The sequence below is a fragment of the Sminthopsis crassicaudata genome, chromosome 1, assembly GCF_048593235.1.
Source record: "Sminthopsis crassicaudata isolate SCR6 chromosome 1, ASM4859323v1, whole genome shotgun sequence".
NCBI lineage: Eukaryota > Metazoa > Chordata > Mammalia > Dasyuromorphia > Dasyuridae > Sminthopsis > Sminthopsis crassicaudata.
This window is the reverse complement of record NC_133617.1, coordinates 28,958,760-28,980,332: the sequence shown is the minus strand read 5'-3', so window position 1 is coordinate 28,980,332 and position 21,573 is coordinate 28,958,760. Positions and strand designations below refer to the sequence as shown.

Here is a 21,573-nt window from a genome sequence, read left to right as displayed (position 1 = left end):
ATGGGTGTTGGATTTTATCAAATGCTTTTTCTGCATCTATTGAGATAATCATATGTTTTTGTTAATTTGATTATTGATATAGTCAATTATATTAATAGTTTTCCTAATACTGAACCAGCCCTGCATTCCTGGTATAAATCCTACTTGGTCGTGCTGTATTAATCTGGGGATGATTATTTGTAACCTCTTTGCTAATATTTTATTTTTTGCATCAATATTCATTAGGAAGATTGGTCTATAATTTTCTTTCTGTTTTCGTCCTACCTGGTTTAGGTATCAGTACCATGTCTATGTCATAACAAGAATTTGGTAAGATGAATCGTCTGATTGTTGAAGAGAGTTACATTCATCAGAATTGATCATCATATAGTCTTGTTATTGCTTTATATAATGTGATCTCCTGGTTCTGCTCATTTCACTTAGCATCAGTTCATGTAGGTCTCTCCAGGCTTCTCTGAAATCATCCTGCTAGTTATTTCTTACAGAACAATAATATTCCATAACATTCATATACTATAATTTATTCAGCCATTCTCCAATTGATGGGCATCCATTCAGTTTCTAGTTTTTTTGACACTACAAAAAGGGTTGCCACAAACATTTTTGCACATGTGGGTTTCTCTCCCTCCTTTAAGATCTCTTTGGGATATGAGCCCAATAGAAACACTGCTGATCAAAGAGTATGCACAGTTTGATAACTTTTTGAGCATAGTTCCAAACTGCTCTCCAGAATGATTGGCTCTGTTCACAGTTCCACCAACAATGTATCAGTGTCCCAGTTTTCCCTCATCCCCTCCAACATTTGTCAGTATCTTTTCCTATCATCTTAGCCAATCTGACAGGTGTGTAGTGATATCTCAGAGTTGTCTTAATTTTCATTTCTCTGATCAATAGTGATTTGGAGCATCTTTTCATATGACTAGAAATAGTTTCAATTTCTTCATCTGAAAATTGACTGTTCATATCCTTTGACCATTTATCATTGGAGAATGTCTTGAACTATTATAAATGTGAGTCAATTCTCTACATATTTTAGAAATGAGGCCTTTATCAGAACCTTTGAATATAAAATATTTTCCTACTTTATTGCTTCCCTTCTAATCTTGTCTGTATTAGTTTTGTTTGTACAAGGTCTTTTTCACTTAAAATATTTTGTGACCAATAATGATCTCTAATTCTTCTTTGGTCACAAACCCCTTCCTTTGAGTATAGATTTGAACTCAGGTTCAAACTGAGGTGACTCCAAGGCCAGTACTCTTAGCCACTCCTTAGGGATTCTTAGCTGTTCAGTTCTGACACTAATTTACAGAGTGATCCTCAGAGGGAATCACTTTCCTTCCCTGAGATTATTTTCTATTTTGTATCATAAAATGGTTGACTAGTCCCTTTGACAGTCTATAAGATATTACATTTTCTATTTTTATGTTAGATATAGAAATTCAATTCAATTTTGCGAGTATTTATTAAGAACTTACCATGTTCAAGAAATTATGCTAGGCCCTGGGGATGCAAGGGCAAATAATATATTTGCTGTGACTATACACATATTTTACATAGTCATCATCTCCCTCAGTTGAAGGGCTGAGGGGCAGAATACTAAAGCCTCCCAATAGAGGACTTCCTTTATAGAGAGCAGAAGTTAGACATTTTGGCTCACTCCCCTGGACATTTGCTAAGTTTCAATTCCACAGAACAAGATACTACCATACCAGATCTGCTCAGGTCTCCTCCTCTGCTCCACCTTTCCTATCTCCTTTTGTGTGCTGTCTCCTTTATTAGATTGTAAGCTCTTTGAGAACAGGAACTCTCTCTTTTTATTTATGGTATCCCCATAGCGTAAGCACAATACTTGTCACATAGTAGGTGCTTAATACTTGTTTATTGGATTGGACTTAGTAGATACATCGGAGATATATATATATATGTCATACAAGGTAATTTTAGGGAAAAGAGAACTCTAAAAACTGGACAGCCTCAAGAAAGGCATTTGATAGAAGGTAGATGTGGGAGTCAACCCTTCAAAGTAGATGAATCAATCTTCAATCAGCATTTAGTATCAACTTTGTGCCAGGCACAATGCCAGACTGTAGGAAAACAGACAAAAAAATGAAACAATCCAGCCTTAAAGAAGCTTGCATTCTTTTTGGGAAAGCAACACACACACACACACACACACACACACACACACACACACACACACACACACACACATATATATACAGAATTAGTAGAAAAGAGATAAATATTAGGTAGACAAATACAGGATAATTAGGGAGGACACTAGAAGTTGGAGGGAGTCAGGAAAGACTTTATGTAGAGAGTAGTACTTGAGTTAATTCTTGAAGGAAGTGAGTGCATTCTGGGCAAAAGCACATAGGCAGGAGAGGGGATGCATAATTTGAGTCTCCAAAGTGGCTGCCCGGGGGATTTTTTGACTGGAACTAAGGATAATAATGTGAAATAAGCCTGAAAATTGACTGGAGTAAAATTGTAAAAGACTCTATAACAGAGGTGGCAGTGGTGGGTGGTGGTGCTAGTGTTAAGGCAGATGGGAGTTGAACTCAAGAAAATTGAAGGAAGGAACTCTTTGGGAGGTTCCAAAGATGAAGAAGGTGGGAAGATTTCCTGCCTTTGAGGGCCCACCTTCTGGATAGGTTTTCAGCCACAGTCTGGTTTAGGTCTTTAGGGTCTGGTTGGTGTCACCATCAGCACCTGGATAGCTCCTGGACAGTGTTCTGAGCCTATATTCTGTAACTCAGAACTATTTTCTCCCCTTCCTTTCCTTTTATCTTTTCCTTCCCCCATGATTTTTGTCCCTGGGGTTTAGGTTTTGTTTTCTGTTCCCAAGATTCCACTGAAATTAAAATAATGTTTTTTTTTTTTCAGAACTGCCACTTATAAACACTAGGATTGGGTGAGACCTTTAAGCATAGAATGTCAAAGCTGGGAGGGACTTTTGAACATGTAACATCAGAGCTTGGAAGAAGTGTAGAAGAGAGATTGTCTGAAGCAGAAGGAGCCTTAGAATAAGGAATATCAGAACTTGGAGGACTATAGAACAGGGAATGTCAGAATTTGGAGGTCCTTAGAACAGGAAATGTCAGAGCTGGAAGAGGACTTAGAACAGGGATTGTCAGAGGTGGATGGGGAGAATCTCAGAGTTGAAAGGAATCTTAAATCATGGAAATAAGGGTTCAGGACCCTTACAACAAGGGACATCAAAGCTGAGGAAGAACCTTAAAACAGAGAATGGTGGCACAGGACACAGTCTTTAGGATTTATTTGATTGTCATCTACATTTTATAACTTAGGAACACAGAGGGGTGCTGATTTGCTCAAAGTCACATAGTTAATTAGTAACAGAACTGGGATTGGATCCAGGCCCTAATCTTCAATCCTACTGCTGTCTCCTTTACCCTACAAGTGTTTTGGTCAGTGGGTATTCTTCCACTTATCTTCCACTTATCTTATTTTTGTAATGAATTAAAACATTTGCTCTGATTTCTCTCAAATGGGAGTGTCTTCTTGGGGGCAGATAGATGAACCAGCTGACCTCTAATAGTAGTTTTGTGGTATAAGGTAGCATGATTTCAGTGACTGAAACTGAGCTGATTGTTGCCAGGTTTTAATAGGGATGGATCTTCTGAAGTCCAGGGCTTGAATGGCATCCAGAAACCGTTAAGCTTAATGACTTATTTCAATATCCTAAAGAACCCTGATCACATTTTCTTGTAGGGGACCAGAGAATATAAATCATTTCCTCTACCCTCACCCCCACCCCAAACCATTCACTATCCAGGAACAGTCGCTAAGATAAGGTTAGCTGTAACAGACACAAAAACAAGTTTCCCCTTTATCAGAGGGACCAGGCTCTTTGTTTAGGAGGTAATTGATTTGATTGTTCAGTGAGCCTTGGAGAGATGGGAGCTGTCTTGGCAATGTCCCTGCTCTGGCCCCAGTTGCTGAGATAGGGAGGGCCTCAGGCTGACTCTGCAGAGCTGAGCCAGGCTCTGGCTTGTTGAGAACTATGGGAGTATTTATGCTGCCCCTTCCTCAGAGGGGCCTTTTTCCCCAGAGAGAATTAAGAGTCTTTATAGCTTAATGGGAATAGAGCTGAATTTGAAGTCAAGAGGGAAGCTGGATTCAAATTTTCTAATGCTTGTATTTGCTTGTCTCTTTTCTTCACTGACAAAATGGAAATGAGAGGCAGGAAGGCATGGTGGGAGGGGGGAGGGCCAGCTTTGGTGTCGGGAGTCAAGCAATCAACAGCTGGGGATACAAAGAAAAACCAAAAACATTCCCTGTCCTCAAGGGGCCTCCATCCAAAGGGAAATAAAATGTGTGTATATCTCAGAGGGGAAGTACTAGCAGCTTAGGGAGAATGGGAAAAGGCCTCCTGCAGGAGGTGATATTTGAGCTGCATCTTGATGTTATTGGTGGTGGTGGTGGTCCTTTCTCCTTGAAGAGGACCAATGACATCATGGTGATGTCTTGATTTATTAATAAATTGGATTTAATTGAGGCAGAGCTGCACATAGTTGGGAGCTTCACTCTCTCTTCCAGAGTCATTGAAATCCAGTGACAAGACAAAATTCAGGATGACCAGCGATGGCTCAGGATGCAATGGATGACCATAGCCTTGCTAAAATTAAGGCCACAGTTTCTCTGAGGTGATGCTGCATTGTGAAGGGAGCCAGGGAGTCTCAAAGGCATAAGTGATGAGAGGGAGTATTTGGAGAATTGAAGACAGGCTTCCTGAGGAAGATGGAGAGTGAGGTGTCAGGAACAGTAAAGAGGCAAGTATGATTGTATTGTAGAGTATGGAGAAGGGAGCAATATAGGAAGAGTTTAGCTTGGGAGGAACTTTAAATGACAGAGAAGTTTATGTTTGATTCTAGAAGTAACAGGGAATCATTGGAATTTAACGAGGAGAGGAGAATATTGATGACATGGTCAGACTTACATTGTCAGAATTTGGGAAAATCACTTTGGCAGCTTAGTGGAGGTTGGAGTGGACAGGGAGAGAGCCATTATTTATTAAATTCAGAGGGCAGACCTGGATTGTATTGATCCTATTCAATGAATGTTTATTAAGCACCATTGTAAGCCAGGGGCTCTACTAAATGCTGGGGATACAATTAATAAAAAGGAAAGACAGCCTCTGCTCACAAGGACTTACAATTTAATGTAAAGGGACAGCACACAAAAGAAGGTAGGAAAAGGGGGTTCTGGGAGGCACATGACTCAGGGGCATCTTGTTCTGTGGATTTGAAACCAGACAAAGAAGCATGAAGAAAGTGGAGTGAGCTGAGAGTCCAGTGTCTGTTCTTTCTAAAGGAAGGCATTGGCTACCCTCTAGGCCTCCAATCAGAGGGAAGAAGTGGCTGAGGGAAGGAGTGTCAATCAGTGTTGGTGTTAGCAACATGGTGATGAGATTAGAATCGATGAGTTTAACCTGGAAGGGGCAACTTGTTCGATGGAGTCAAAACCAGGTAGATCAATGAATGAGAAGTGCAGGATCTCTGACCCAAATCGGTTATGTGAGTATGGTCAAGTCACTTAACTTCATAATATCTCAGACAACTCAATAAGGCGATTAGTCAGAGTTACAAGCAACTCCCTTCCTTTCAAGGCATCATGACACAATAGAAAGAATGTTCTTCCTGGGATCAGAAGGTCTGGTTTCTAGGTATTGTTTTGATATTTAACTATATTTGTGGCAAGTTGCTTTATCTCTGTTCCTAGAGTTCTTCACCTATAAAATGAGAGTATTGGGCTCGATGGTCAATATTAGATTTATGTTTATCTGCTTCATTAAGGCTGCACGTTTTACACGAAGACTCTCAGGATATTCCAATTTTGAAAAAAAATTCCTTCAGCCAAAATTTGAGTCCTTAAATTTCTTATTATTTTTGTCATTCAAAAAATAATGAACTTGGGGGGCAATCAGATGGTGCAGGACACAGAGCACTGGCCCTGGAGTCAGGAGGACATAAGTTGAAATCTGGCCTCAGACACTCAAGATTTTCAAGCTGTGTGATCTTGGGCAAGTCACATATCCCCATTTGCCTCACCAAAAATATTAATAGTGAACTTGGACTCTATCATGGATTTTGACTTCTATGACAAGTGAATGACATATTAAGGATGCAGTATGTTGGGCTTGTGGATGAATTCAGGAAGCACACACAATTCTCTTTGTGTGGATGAAGTGGGAACCAGTGCATACATCAAATCAGAAGCAGGAAAAATAATTAAGATTTAGGGTGAAGGCTAGAATATATAATTTTACTGGAATATTGAACTTAAGTTCAATAAAAATATGATAATAAATTGAATTCATTAATTCCATTAAAAAAGGACTTAGTAACAGTTAAACTCAGACCTTCTTTGATTGGAGAAGTTTTCACAATTAGCATTCTCTGTTTTCCCAGGAATAAAAGGTCCAAGGTCCAAGGAATAAAAGCAAATGATGATTATACTATCTGTGGTACTCATCTTTCTGGGTTATTGTAAGACTTAAATAAGATCCTGGATTGAAAGTGCCTTATAAATCTTTGAGTACAATATATTTATTAGCGATTAATATTGAGGCATGGTTTGGAATAGTCCTTATTTTTACCGATATAGATGATTGAGAGTTGATGGTATTTACTTCTGTGATGGTGGATATTCTTACCTACAAAAAACATAGCATGAATTCTTTGGTAGCTCCTACCTCATAGGGATCAATGGCTCACACTTCCCAGAATGCTAGATGAGGTTTGCTGTAGACTTCTGGGAAGGCTGTTAAGCATTACAAACTGCATTCTTTGATCTTGCTAGAGGACTGTGGTATGGAAAGGGTACTGAATCTATAATCAGAGGATTTGGGTTCATCTCCTCTGTCTGATTATTGTCCCTGTGACCTTGGATAAGTCATGTAATTTCCCTTATTTTCAAATTTCTTGTCTGCAACATGAGAGGGTTGGGTTTAGATAGCCTCTGAGGTCATTATGAACTCTAGAACTATGGTCCTATATTTCAACATCGACTCCTCAATATCTCAGACTCTCCAGGTTTTTTCTCATAGTGTCATGTACATAAAGCTAGAGTGGCTTATCTAGCACAACTCCACACATTTTACAGATGAAGAAACTGAGGCTTGTCAAAATTTTGTGGCTTTCTCAAGGTTACACAGGGCATAAGTGCAGAGCCATGTCTTATACCCAGTCCCACTGGCTCCTAATCATCTCCTTTATATCACTGCATTACCTCTTTCTTCTTTCTACTTCCTCAACTATAATGCTTTCTGAAAGCATGTCACTTCCAAAAAAGCACATTAGTTTAAAGCAGGCATATAGATCCTTTCTCCCTAATGGAAAAGCCAAACCAGCCTTTTACAAATAAAAAGGAAGCAGAAACAATTCTTTATTGTAATTAATGCCAGCTCTCTCAGCCTAGCTTTTAATGCTTCCACCTCATTTATCTTATTAAGTATTTAGTTTTTTCTTTTAATTAGTTTTGTTTATTGTCACTGAGTTTTAATTGCCTGTACAGTGTTTGAAATGCTTTGTTGAGGTCACATAGCTACAGTCTCTTGATCTTTTCTGTGGTTCAAATGAAGCTGGTTCATCAATGCCAATCAATCAAAGATACTAATTAATTGTTTATATGTAGCAGACACTGTGTTAGGCACTGAGGGATATAGAGACTGAAATGAATTCATATTTTCTCTCAAAGAGCTGATATTTTACTGAGATAGCCAGATTTGAAAGGACTCCTAATATTCTTTAACTGATTCAAAGAACTCTGGCTGAAGGGGAGAGAATGTCCCAGTAAGAGGTTTGGAAACTGAACTAGTAAATTCAATAAGAAATGGGAGCATCAGGGGCTTTATATCTGAATATTTCGACCAACCTTTCTTGAAAAGGAGAGAAAAAGGGGAGTACAGAGTGGGAGTAAAAGCTGGCAAATCTGTGATGTCAATGAAGCTTGACTTTAGTTCCCATCCCCCCTCTAAAGTTCTCTCCTTTCCCCCCTAGATAGCTGTCTTCACACATAGCACTGCTTTACCCCACCCTGAACAATATTTTATATGATAAACTTAATTTCATCAATTTAATTTGATTCAGCTAATATTTATTAAATGTCTTTCCATGTGTCAGGCAACCTGAAGGGTTGGTTTAAGTCTTAACTCTGACACAAATGGGCTGTATGGCCTTGGGGCATGTTGGGGCAGGTCATAATATTTTATTGCTCACAGAAAGTGCCAACTCAAATTAGTACATCGAATTTCTTCACCTAGAAGTTTCTTAAACCGATAAAATCACAGGTCTAATTTCTATTTGCTAAGAACTAAAATTACAAAGATAAAAGTGATATTCAATATATTATTTTGTTTAATGGTACTGATTTTTCCTCTTTTTCCTTTTCTTTTGTTACATGGGATAACTCTCTGGGATGGGGATAGGGAAAGAGAAACTATGATGACATATAAAATACAAACAGATTTTTTAAAAAGCAAACTTAAAAATCCTAAAAATAAAAGTAAAACAGTTCCTGACTTCAAGGATCTTACATTCTATTTGGGACTAACAATATGTATTTGGAACATTAAAAATAAAATATATGCAAGGCACTTTCTAAGTGGAGGGTACTAAAAATGGAAGATTTAGTAATGAGCAAAATAAAATCATATAATTTAGGCCTTAGAAAGGCTATGAAGATCAGTGCCAACAAGATCTCAGAAATGTGTAGTGGAAAGAGCATCTAAGTGTCAGAAGACCTGGGTTTAGATTTTAGAGTATTGAATTTAGACTTGGAAGGGACTTTTGAGGTTGTCTGGTCCAATGCTCTCATTTTACAGATGAAGAAACAAGGAGAAAGAATGACTAAACTAAGGCCACAAATGTAGTAATGAGCAAGATTAAACTTCAAACCCAGATTTCCAACTCCAAATCCAGCAGTCTTGTCTCTTATCTCTGCTCTGGCATTTACCAGCAGCATGATTCTGGGCCTTTGCTCTCTGAGACTCAGTTTCATCTTCTGTAAGATAATGATGTATACTTTTACTATTTATCTGAGAGGACTGTTGTGAAAAAAAGCCCTCTCTGGAACTTAGATTAGATTTAAGATCACAAATCACCTCCTTAACTCCCTCTTCCTTTCTTTTAACCAGTTGTGGTTCTGGAAACCAATAGTAAATTTATTATTTGAATAATCTTTGAATAATTTGAATAATTATTTGAATAAATTATTATTATTTGAAAAAGAACATTTCTTTCTCCCTTTCTGGCCTAAACCAGGTAAGGGTTGTCAAATCCTTATTACTAATGGAATCAGTCAAGTGCTGAAAGAACCTTTGGCTTTCTTAGATAGGCTAAGAGCTCCTTAGTACATATTTCAGATTTGTTTTTATAATAAACTATTTTAGTGCCTTGCATAAATTGGAGTCGGAGGGATGTTAAAGAAGGATGATAAAAGGACTGGTCTTATCTCATCCAATACATCCGATACAAAAAAATCAAATTTAGCCAGTCAGCACCATGGAGAGCACCCACCAGCAGCAACTTGGAGAATTACAAAGAACTGGAGAACTCTTATCTTTGGAGGATCATCTGCTGCAATTTATAAAGCACTTTCTATGGGCCAGAGCCTGTTTTAAGTACTGAATAACATCAAGATTCTTTCATCTCTAAGTATTTTATACTATGACCTACTACTATTTCTTCCTAGGATGGTAAGCTTTATTCTTAATTCTATCCCTCCTGGAGACTTACATCAACTGATGCTGAGTGAAACGAGCAGAACTAGGAGATCATTATACACTTCAGCAATGATACTGTATGAGGATGTATTCTGATGGAAGTGGATATCTTCAACATAGAGAAGAGCTAATTCAATTCCAATGGATCAATGATGGACACAATCAGCTACATCCAGAAAAGGAACACTGGGAAATGAGTGTAAACTGTGAGCAATTTTTTTTTTGTTTTTCTTCCCAGATTATTTTTACCTTCCGAATACAATTCTTCCTTTGTAACAACAACAAAATTCAGTTCTGCACATATATATTGTATCTAGGATATACTATAAGATATTTAGTATGTATGGGAATGCCTGCCATCTAGGGGAGGGGGTGGAGGGAAGGAGGGGGAAAATTCGGAACAGAAGGGAGTACAAGGGATAATGTTGTAAAAAAATTACCTATGCATATGTACTGTCAAAAATGTTATAATTATAAAAATTTATCCCTCCTGCATGAATGAATCCAGTCAGAAGATATACATGTGAATCCTGACTCAGTTACTATGTACTTTAATGTGATCATTTCCCTTCTTTTGGTATTGCTTCCTCACATGTGAAATGATAGGGTTAGACTAGAGCACTCCTTAGATTCTTTCCAGCTCTAATAAGATGAATCTTTGTCATTAGAAATCTCTTAAAATCTCTCCCAGAACTCAAGACTGAGCTTTTCTCCTGGTGGCAGGCAGAAGCTTGGTTTAAGTGATGGAAAAATGTTCTTGAAACTGTGGGGTTTGGGTTCAGATTGTACCTCTGATACATCGAGGCTATAGAATACTGGGTAGGTCATGCCATTTCTCAGTGTTTTGGACAATTTCCTAAGATTATAAATTGCAGAACATTTATCGGTCCTTATAATTGAAGTAGTGTTCTCATCAGGAGTTCCTTGAAACAATGAAATCATACCTCTGGATGAAGAAACAATGTGTATCGACTGAATACAGACCAAATAAGATTCTTATAGTTTGTGTCCTAAGGCAGACAGTCTCAGTCTCTCTCTCTCTCTCTCTCTCTCTCTCTCTCTCTCTCTCTCTGTCTGTCTCTCTGTCTCTGTCTCTGTCTCTGTCTCTGTCTCTGTCTCTCTCTCTCTCTCTCTGTCTCTCTCTGTCTCTCTCTCTCTCTCTCTCTCTCTCTCTCTCTCTCTCTCTCTCTCTCTCTCTGTGAAATGATGAAAAGTATGGTTGTACAAAGCATGAAGGAGAAACTTAAAGGACATAGGGCCATAAATTTAGAATTAGGATAGTAGGGATCAACTAATCCATCCTTCTCATTTAATAGTTGGCTGATTGTTGTCCTTCCTTCTCAAAGAGTTCCAAAATGACACCACTGTGTTAGTTAAAGTACATTGGTCTGATAGGGACTGATCAGACCAGTATTGGCTCACAAGGTGGTATCAGAGGTTGGGCAGAAGTAGTCCATATGAATATGCAGAGCAGAAATACATCTAAATTTACTACATTTCATTCTTCATTTGAGCTATTGAAGCATAGGAAACTGAATTTCAAAGAGTTGTTAAACACCTTGCCAAAAGGTCGTGTAGGAATCAAATGGCAGAGTTTAGATTTGAACCCAGATCTCCTGAATCCAAAAGCAATTCATAATAGTAAAATGTGCTCTTGGTGGGTGATATAAAGCAAATTTCTACATTTTGCAACTGGAATCCTGAACATTCCCACAAGTACTGCGGACAACAACCTTAAATAATATAGGTGGAAAGTTAACACCTGTAGTCTCCTTCCCATCTTCCTTGAACCTAAACATCTGCAGGTGCCCTCTATTTATTGGACTTAAATGGGATATTTTCCAGTCAAACAGGAGGGAGAGCAGACTTTCACTGGAGTGCTCACTGAACAGGAGCTACTGAGCTTTGGCCAAGGAAAATACAACCTCGGACAATCAGGTGTACTCCTTTCAGATGACCCTCCTGTGGTCTGTCATAAACTTAGCCCAGCCTGCAGAAAGAACACAGCTGTCTGCTTCGTGGTGAAATTTTCCTGGGATGTTATGGCTGGGAGCAAGAAAAAAGGGATGGGACTCTTTGGGAGCTACTGCAACTGGTGGCTACAGGTTGTTCTGGGAAGTATTTAACTTTCTCAAAATGAGATTGGAGATACTGAGGATCTGGAGTTCCAGTTATGGCTTCTAAGCTCCCCACAGAGTACAGTGTCTTTCTTCTTGCAGTCCTGCTGTTCCCTTAAGTGTAATACAAAACCTTCAGCAGAACAACCTCAGTGAATAAGATTTAAATGCCTGCCACTCCTGAGGAAAGTAAATGGGCTTTAATTAGGGTTTTTCCAGTGGAAACAATGATCATTCCATGGACTCAGAGGTTAGGAGCTAAGGAGAAATGCAAATGAACATGGACATGGTCATTTGAGAAGGGGCCAAAAGAGCAAAGTTAGCTCTGGTGAAATCATAGAATTAGATCTGGAAGGGGTCTTTGAGATCATGTAATCTATTCCTTGACTCATTTCCCAACTTTTAAAAATAGATTACTAGTGTAATATGCAATCTCCTTATGGGCAGAGGCTAGACAATTTTGGCTTTATATTCCCAGTAGTTAACATAGTACTGTTCCATAGAGGGTGCTTAATAAATGCTCATTCATTCATTCATTCTTGGATTCAACTCAACACTCTGACCTGTCAGAGGCAGTTAAGATTGGGCAGTGGATGGAAGGCTGGGTCTGGAGTCAGGAAAACTGGTGTTAAAATCTGGGTTTAGATACTTATTAGCCATGTGACCCCGGGCAAGTAACCTGATCCTGTTTGCTTCAGTTTTATGAATTATAAAATGGATATAATAATTGCATTTCCCTCTCAGGGATAATGGAGGATCAAATGAGTAAATTTTTGTAAAGTGCTTCCCATAGTCACTGGCACATAGTAGGTGCTATATAAATCTTTATTCCCCTGTAAAGTCATTTACTGTGTTATCCCATATGTTTTAAGCTCCTAGTTTAAGCCTTTATCCAAGTAATTTTTTGGAGGGACATTTGGCTTAGTTTGGTTTGATTGGATCTGTGGTGCAGGGAATAACTTCCCCTACTTTTGTAGACTGACAATTTAGAGAATTACCTGGAGCAGAGCTTCTTAATTTTTTTCCACTTCTGACCCCTTTTCACCTTTGAAATTTTTACTTGAGTCTTGGTATATAGGTACATAAAATAGGCTTATAAATCAAATTTTTACCGATATTAAATCATAATTTCATGACTCCCAATTCAGTTATGCAATCCCGTATGTGGTCTTGACCCATAGTTTAAGAAGTGTGGCCTAGGGCTCTGGTGGGTTTTGTGGCTGATCCACGTCCACACAGCCAGTATAGAATGGAAGCAGAGCTCGAGCTCAGCTCTGCAAAATGTTTAACAGCTGAAGGCATTCCCCTGATGCTTCCTCTTGCCTTGTTGACATAGAACTATCAGCTGCTACTCATTGAATTCAACCATCCAAGCAATTATGAACGCATTTAATTATATCATTGTCTAATCCATATTCCTCAATGTTCTCCATAAAGTAATATGATTTTATAAAGGAGTTTTGCTAAAAAAAAACTAAATAAATTATATGTACAACATTCTCCTTACCTACTAATTTAGATGTCAGAAAAGAAAATGAGCTTAGACCTGCTTGAAACTATACTGGGTTTTTTGGTGAGGAGAGGAGGAAATCAGAGTTAAGCGACTTGTCCAGGATCATACAACTACTAAGTATCTGAAGCTGGATTTGAATTCATGTTTCCTGACTCCAAGGTTGGTACATTGTGCCATCCCGCTACTTCCATACTAGCTTTTAACAATTATTTCTTCCCTTCCATGTTTGCCAACTATTGCCTTGTGGACATTTTCTTTTTTTTATTTTATAGTTTTAATTTACCAGATATATGCATGGGTAATTTTACAACATTGACAATTTCCAAACCTTTTGTTCCAATTTTTCCCCTCCTTTTCCCCTCCCCCCCCAGATGGCAGGTTGACCAATACATGCTAAATATATTAAAGTATAAATTAAATACAATATATGTATACATGCTTGTGGACATTTTATAGAGGTTTTTTTTTGAGGAATCAAGTGAAGTGTATTGACCTAGACAGGTAGTTCCACTGCAATTTGACATATTGATTCTTAACAAAGTGGCACACCATACAAAATCAAACAATAACAGCCACAAAGTCTATGGGGGAATGGAGTTAGCGGCATGATACTCAAAAATTTCACCAGTGACACATTTAAAAAAGATGACCTAATAAAAATGTAACAGTTTTATACATGTTAAATAGTTTTTAAAAATCCATAAATAGGGAAATGATGAGCAGGATGCTCTTGGGGAAAAAAGCCTGGAAAGTCTTCCGTGAACTCAAACAAAATGAAATGTACTGTCTACAAAATAAAAGGAATGTTCTGGGATGACCAGCTGTAAATGACTTTGCTCTTCTCAGCGGTACAGTGATCCACGACTATGCTGAAGGACTTATGATGAAAAATCCTGTCCATACCCAAAGAAGAAACTCAATGTGTCTGAATACAGACTGAATCATACTCCTTCTGCCTCTGCCTCTCTCTTTTAATTTTATTTTTCTTGAGGTTTTCCTATTAGGGTGGGAGATCTATGTTTTCTTTCATGACATGACTTTTATGGAAATGTTTTGCATAACTTCATATGTGGTTTCTTAGTGGGGGTTGGGAGTGGGAATAAGGGAGAGAATCTGGAACTCAAAAGTTTAAAAAATGTATGAAAACTGTTTTAAATGTAAATGGGGAAATATTAAATAAATAAATAAGATTTTTAAATGAAAAAAATTACAATAAAGGGTGGTCATATTAGAGGCCTTGAACTGCTGCTGTCCTTTCTACTTAGGGAGGACTAATGATGTCATGATTTTGGAGTCAAGATACAGTGTGCTTGATTGTGGCTGCTTAGTCCAGTGCAAGCTCAGAAGGTTCTCCCACAGGTCAGGCACAATAGTCCATTTGAATTTTTGGAATAAGGGCATCTCTAGATTTCCTCATCGAATATTGCTTGTGTGCTATTCTGTACCATAGATTGCATGGGCAGTTTGGACGAGGGCCAGAACCAGCTGAACCTCTGAGTCTTGGAAAAAGTCAACATCAGAAAGAAAGGGCAGCATGAATAGACATAATACCTATTCACTTCTCTTTGACAAAGACCTGAAGTTTGCTTGTAGAAATAGGCATTTGTAGGGGCAGCTTGGGAGTTATTGTGAACTGATGCTATTTTCTCCATTCTCACTGTTTCTCGTGAAAGAAATTTTGCAGATGCAAACTGAAAACTTGAATCATGCTCAAAGTATTCCCCAATATACCAGTCATTTTGGAGCAAATTTGCATTTTTGAAACATGCATCATAACAGAACTGACTGCAAACTCTTCCTTTTTAAAAATCAGTACAAGTCAAGTACAAGAATCAGTACAATACCATCCATTTTTTTTACAGATGAGAATATTGAGTCTTGGAAGGATTTGCTCAAGGTTCCACAATTAGTAAGTGGTGCAGCCAGGACTGCAACTTTCTGACTCCAAGCACACAGCTCAATTTAATTTAGTTTAACAAGCACTTATTAAACATCTATTATATTCAAGTCACTGTGCTAGGAAATGGGACTAGATACATAAAATAATTAAAAAAAATTCTCAGCTCTCAAGTAAATTACTTACATTCTGCTGGGGCATTACACATATAAAAAGATAAGAAAATGAAGCATAATTTGCAGAAGGAGAATAGACTGACAATTGAGAAGTTCTTTGTAGGAGGTGGCACCTGAATAGACTCTTAAAGGAAAAGAAGGATTTGAAGACTCTGAGATTAGGAAGGAGAGCATTTCAGGTAGGAGAGATAACCCAAGCAAAGATGGGGGCAGGAGATGGAATGCTGAGTTTAGGAAATTGAAAGTAAGCTAATTGGTTTGGAATGTTGAACATGTAAAGGGAAATAACACAAAATAAATCTGGAAAGTCAGACATTGTAAGCCTTCAAATGCCAAGATGAAGAGTCTGTATTTTATCCCAGAGGCAATAGGTAGCCATTAAGAATTCTTGAGCAGAGGAATAACATGATTAAACCTGTGTTTGAGGAAGACTAGTTTGGCAGCTGTGTAAATCAATTAGAGAAGAGAGGATTTAGAAAGCTGGAGTCTAATTTAGAAGTTATTGCAGTAGTCTATGTAAGAAGTGATAAATATCTGAATTAAAGTGGTGGCTATATGAACAGAAAGAAGAACATAAATGTGGATATCTCAATGGGTCATGTTAGGTATGCTCAGCAGGTACTATTTGTTTATAATTGCATTAGCTATTATTAATCCTTTTAAGTTTGGAAAATTCTTTTACAAATATTCTATTACAAATATTAACTCATTTTATTTTCAAAATTATCCCCTTTTTACAGATGAGGAAACTGAGGAAGGCCAATGTTCAGTAACTTGCTGAAGATCACACATCTAGGAAGTGTTTATCCCTTTTGAGAGATGGAATAACCAAAGTATAGAGAGGATGAACAAATGACCCAAGCTCACAAAGATTGTTAAAAGTCAATGGACCTGGGCTACAGATCTGAGTACTTTACCTAAACAGAACAATACTGAGAGCTCAGAAGTTTTTTATTAACCCTTAGCCCAACTCCTCACATTTGCTTATGGACAAACTACCTAATTTAGAAAGATTTCCACAATTATTAAAATAATGCAGATTTCCCCTAGCATTTTCCAGATGTTGAAATGAACATCTGTATTTTTATCACTAAAGGAGATTGTATTTTATCCTAAAGGTAACAGGGGGCCAAATTAGATCCTTGAGCATAGGAGTAACATGGATTGAACACAGGGCCAACAATGTGAGGGCCTTGAAGAGTCTCCAGAGGCAAATATAGCTATTTTCTTTAGGGCTTGTGGTACCCAAAGCCTAAATGGTTGTACTACCCATTCAGAGGAGTTTAGAATAGAGCCTTGTCAGAAATAGTAAATGCATCCTTTTCAGAGCACAATGCAATGAAAATTACATTCAACAAAAAGCCAGGGGAAAATAGACCAAAAATAATTGGAAACTAAAGAATCTCATGCTAAAGAATGATTGGGTGAAACAGCAAATCACAGACATAATTAATAACTTCACCCAAGAAAATGACAATAATGAGACATCATACCAAAATGTGTGGGATACAGCCAAAGCAGTAATAAGGGGAAATTTTATATCTCTAGAGGCCTACTTGCATAAGATAGAGAAAGAGAAGGTCAATGAATTGGGCTTACAACTAAAAATGCTAGAAAAGGAACAAATTAAAAGCCCCCAGACTGTAGTGAGCTGTCGTCTCCAGAAGCTGCTGGATCGCTCTCTGGGAAGAGATCTGCTGTGTCTACTCAAATCTCTCAGACAGATTCTTCTTCCTGTAACGAACCGTTGTCTCCAGGCAGTTGCTGTTAACTCTTGTCCTTAGAAGTGACTTCCCTTCCTGCAGAGAGCCCCGTCAGGCCTGATGCAATTCAGAGTCTTCTCCTCTTCCTGGATTGCTGTCCTCTTTATCCTCCCAGAGAATGGGCGTGGGATAATGCAAGGGCTTCTGGGAAGAACCACTTCAGCCAATGGGCTTGCTCCTTCTACCAAGTCAACCTGAGTTCTCACCTTGTAACTATCCAGACAACCTCAGTTCTCACTTAGTAATCCTAACACCAGACAAACACAAAACTTGAAATTCTAAAAATAAAAGGAGATATTAATAAAATTGAAAGCAAAAAAAACTATTGAATGAATTAATAAAACTAAGAGTTGGTTCTATGAAAAAACCAACAAAATAGACAAACCCTTAGTAAATCTGATTTAAAAAAGGAAAGAGGAAAAGCAAATTGTTAGTCTTAAAAATGAAAAGGGAGAACTCTCCACTAATGAAGAGGAAATTAGAACAATAATTAGAAGTTACTTTGCCCAACTTTATGCCAATAAATTTGATAACTTAAATGAAATGGAAGATTACCTTCAAAAATGTAGCTTGCCCAGATTAACAGAAAAAGTAAATAGTCCAAATAGTCCCATTTCAGAAAAAGAAATAGAACAAGTTATTAATCAACTCCCTAAGAAAAAATCCCCAGGACCAGATGGATTTACATGTGAATTCTACCAAACATTTGAAGAACAATTAACTCCAATACTATATAAACTATTTGAAAAAATAGGGATTGAAGGAGTCCTACCAAATCCCTTTTATGACACAGACATGGTACTGATACCTAAACCAGGTAGGTTGAAAACAGAGAAAGAATAGAGCCTTGTATGTATGAGAGATGATGGGATGCTTTCCTAGTTGGGCAGGGTTGTTTGGAGATGGGGCCTGTGGGAGCCTTCTTGAGATCTTCTAGAGGTGCTTGATTTCTACTGCAAACTAGAAGCAAGGCATTCATATATAGAGGCTCAGGTCAGAAAACAATCTTGGCAACCTGATCTTGACTCATTGTAGGGTTCCTCAGTTCTCAGTTTCTCCAGAGATGGGAGGAGACACCAGGGGCCAGGAGGAATCTTACTTATTCTTTTATCTCCAGAGAAAATGAGATGCTGAGATTCATTTCACCAGATTTTAATTACTGTAGAAGGAACTCTTCTAATCTGCTATCAAACATATGCAGCTGGATCCAGCTTCCTAAAGCACTTCTTAAATTGCTCTGCTTCCTCACTAAAGATGCTTAACTGCCTTCCTTTGGCCTCTTGAAGAAAGCTCAGAGCTTTATATTGGCTTCACCCCACAGACCTTGTAATTAAGGCAAACTGTGGGCTACTTACTTTTCCCAAGAACATCTTGTCCTTCCTTTCCTCCAAAACTTTTCTTACACTACTCTGCCATTATGGAATGCCCTACTTATCACCTATTATTATCCCCCCTCCTCATTTCCACTTGTTGAATTTTTACATGTCCTTCAAGGACCAGCTTCCTTCAAGAAATTTCCTCTGATCTTCCATCTCCTGAAGGGAATCTTTCCTCCTCTTAAAGCCCAAGCGCCACTCTGCGGCAATTAGCCACAGTTATTCTGAGTTATAATCTTAGAAAGATGCTTAGAGTACTAAGAAAGTCAAGTGACCCAGGTTCATTATGCCAGTAGATGATAAAGGTCAGACTTGAACCCAGATCCTGCTGGGACAGTTAGGGTCAGCTCTATCCACTAAACCAAGTGTTTTCATCATTTTACATATCCTAACTTTGATCAGAGTAATTATTTTATCTCCTCATTAGTTTGAAAGCCTCATAAGGGCATTATTAGTGCCTTATTTCCTTAACAGAATTTAAACTCCTTGAGGGAAGGGGCAGGCTTACTTTTTTATTCTTGTATTTCTCAGTGTTTAACCTAGTTCTTTGCACATTGTTGTTGCTGTTGCTATTCAGTCATATCTGATTGTAAACTCATGAATCATAGTAGGCCCTTTTATCTTCCATTATCTCCCCAAATCTAAATTCATGTTAGTTGTTTCCATGATTCTATATATCCATTTCATTCTCTTCTCCTTTTACCTTCAATCTTTCCTAACACCAGTGTCTTTTTCCAATGAGTCCTGTTTTCTCATATGTAGCCAAAGTATTTAAGCTTCCACTCTCAATATTTGCCTTTCCCAAGAATAATCTGAATTAATTTAAGCATTGACTGATTTGATCTGTGCCTTATACATGTTTGGTGCTTAATGAATGTATGTTGAATTGAATTCTACTTCTTTGTATAAGCAAAAATCCATACATGTCTAGTAAATACTTGCTGAGTAAGTGAGTGAGTGAATGAATAAAAAGAAAGGAATGAATGAATGAATAATTTCATGAGTGATTACTTATTTTTCTCATGTGATTTCTTTCAGGAAGTCCTAGCACCTGGCTATGACAGACACAGTACTTAGCAACAGTTCTGATCGCTGGATGTGCCCCAATGATAGATCCATGGCCCTCCGTACAAGGTAAGCTACTACATATTCTTGGTTCTGATTTGGGGAGGGGGCATAGATTAAAAAAAGAAATAAAGATTATCTTCCCCAGAGCAAGACTCTTCAAAGTAGGGAGACTTTTTACAGTGATAAGTGAATCCTAATTCCACACTAGTTGTATGGCTTTAAAATGTATTTTAGTTCACTATCAGGGTCCTAAATTTTAATCCTGGAATTTCAGTAGAGAGACCAGTAGGAGAAAAAAACTACTGCACTGAGAGTTTGGATACTTGGCTTCCAGTCTTGCTAAGTTACTTCTTGTTCAACTGGAGGGTTTCCCTGGAGTCTGGGAGCGGGCAATGAAGATAGTGAAGGATCTCAGTTCACTCATTTCAATCATGTCCTGCTCTTCATGATTCCTTTTGGGGTTTTCTTGGTGAAGATACTGAAGTCATTTGCCATTTCCTTCTCCAGCTCATTCTACAGAAGAATTTTAGGTAAACAGTATTAAGTGACTTGTCCAGGGTCATACAACTGTATTAAGTGTCTAAAGCTAGATTTCATTCATCTTCATGACTCCTGACCCAGCTTTCTATCCACTGCCTGATAGACCTCAAAATTATATTATATAAGGATTGGTTGAGGCTTCTAGGAATGTTTAGCTTGGAGAAGAAGAGGGTTGGGATGGTGGCAAGGGTACTTGATAACCATCTTCAAGTATTTGGAGGGCTATTTACATGGAAGAAGAAGAATGAAATTTGTTGTATTCAGCCCAGAGAGCAGAACTGGGAATAATGGATAGAAGTTGAAGAGAAGCAAATTTAGGCTTGATGTGTGAAAAGGTTCCTAACAATGAGTTATCCTGAGTGAAATGGCTGCCTTGGCAGGTGTTAGATTCCTTCTCCCTGGAGGTCTTGTTGAAAATTCTATAGAAAAATAAAATTCAGATAATAGTTGAAATAGAGAACCTTTGAAGTCCCTTTCAAACCCTGAGATTTTGTGCTAGTCCTGATGTTGACACTTGTTAGCTGATTAAGCCAAGCAAGTCATTCTCTCATTCTAGACTTCAGTTAATTTCCCCATAAAATGAAAAAGGTTAAGCTAGTAGATGATAATGATGATTAACAACAACAAGAATGATAATCACATGAAGTAGCTACAATCCAAGAGTATAATCAAAAGACTCTGCAAGGGTGACATTCCCATGAACTTGACCACTAATATTTTGATAAAAAATCAAACAAATGGCCCAATCAAGCATGTTTATTTATATAAATGGAAGGATTGGGGCAGCTAGGTGGCAATAGACAGAGCACCAGCCCTGAAGTCAGGAGGACCTGAGTTCAAATCTGGTCTCAGACACTTAACACTTCTAGTGGTGTGACCCTGGGCAAGTCACTTGACCCCAATTGACTCAGCAAAGGAAAAAAAGAAATGGAAGGGTTTATGGTACCAAATTAGGATGAGATTGTTACCACCAGAAATTACAGATAATACCTAGATTTATTGGTTATTCCATATTATGAAGGAAAACAATAGAAATTATATTATGTGACTACTGGATACCAAATGTCTAGCAAGATATACCCTGGTGGCTAGGATGATACACCAGAAGTTCAATAACTTTCTTTCATAAACCAAACAGATGAGAAATCCATGTTCTGCAATTAATACCTTCAAAATATCTTTGAGAATTAAAGAGATGAACTGTATCAGGTCAGGAGCCTCAATATCTATAAATCTGTTATCCAGTCACAACAAATTTGAAACATACCAAATAATCATAATGTACAGGCAACATAGAAAGAAAGTATCAAAATATAGAACCCTAGAAAACTGGAAGTATGATTAAGATGAAGTACATATCATTCCTCTTGTTTTT

General features: G+C 37.9%; 1 protein-coding gene across 2 annotated transcripts in view; it reads left to right on the top strand.

The window, feature by feature from the left end:
- Positions 1 to 21,573, top strand: part of RPH3A (rabphilin 3A) — a 179,590-nt gene that overhangs the window by 29,404 nt on the left and 128,613 nt on the right. The window contains exons 1-2 of one of the 2 annotated variants that reach the window (XM_074297241.1): positions 18,544 to 18,993; positions 19,629 to 19,724. In XM_074297241.1, coding sequence (XP_074153342.1) covers positions 19,648 to 19,724 — 77 coding nt within the window. In that variant the 5' untranslated portion in view covers positions 18,544 to 18,993; positions 19,629 to 19,647. Of the gene's footprint in view, positions 1 to 18,543; positions 18,994 to 19,628; positions 19,725 to 21,573 lie in introns of those variants that run through there. The other variant, XM_074297249.1, reaches the window with a different exon arrangement.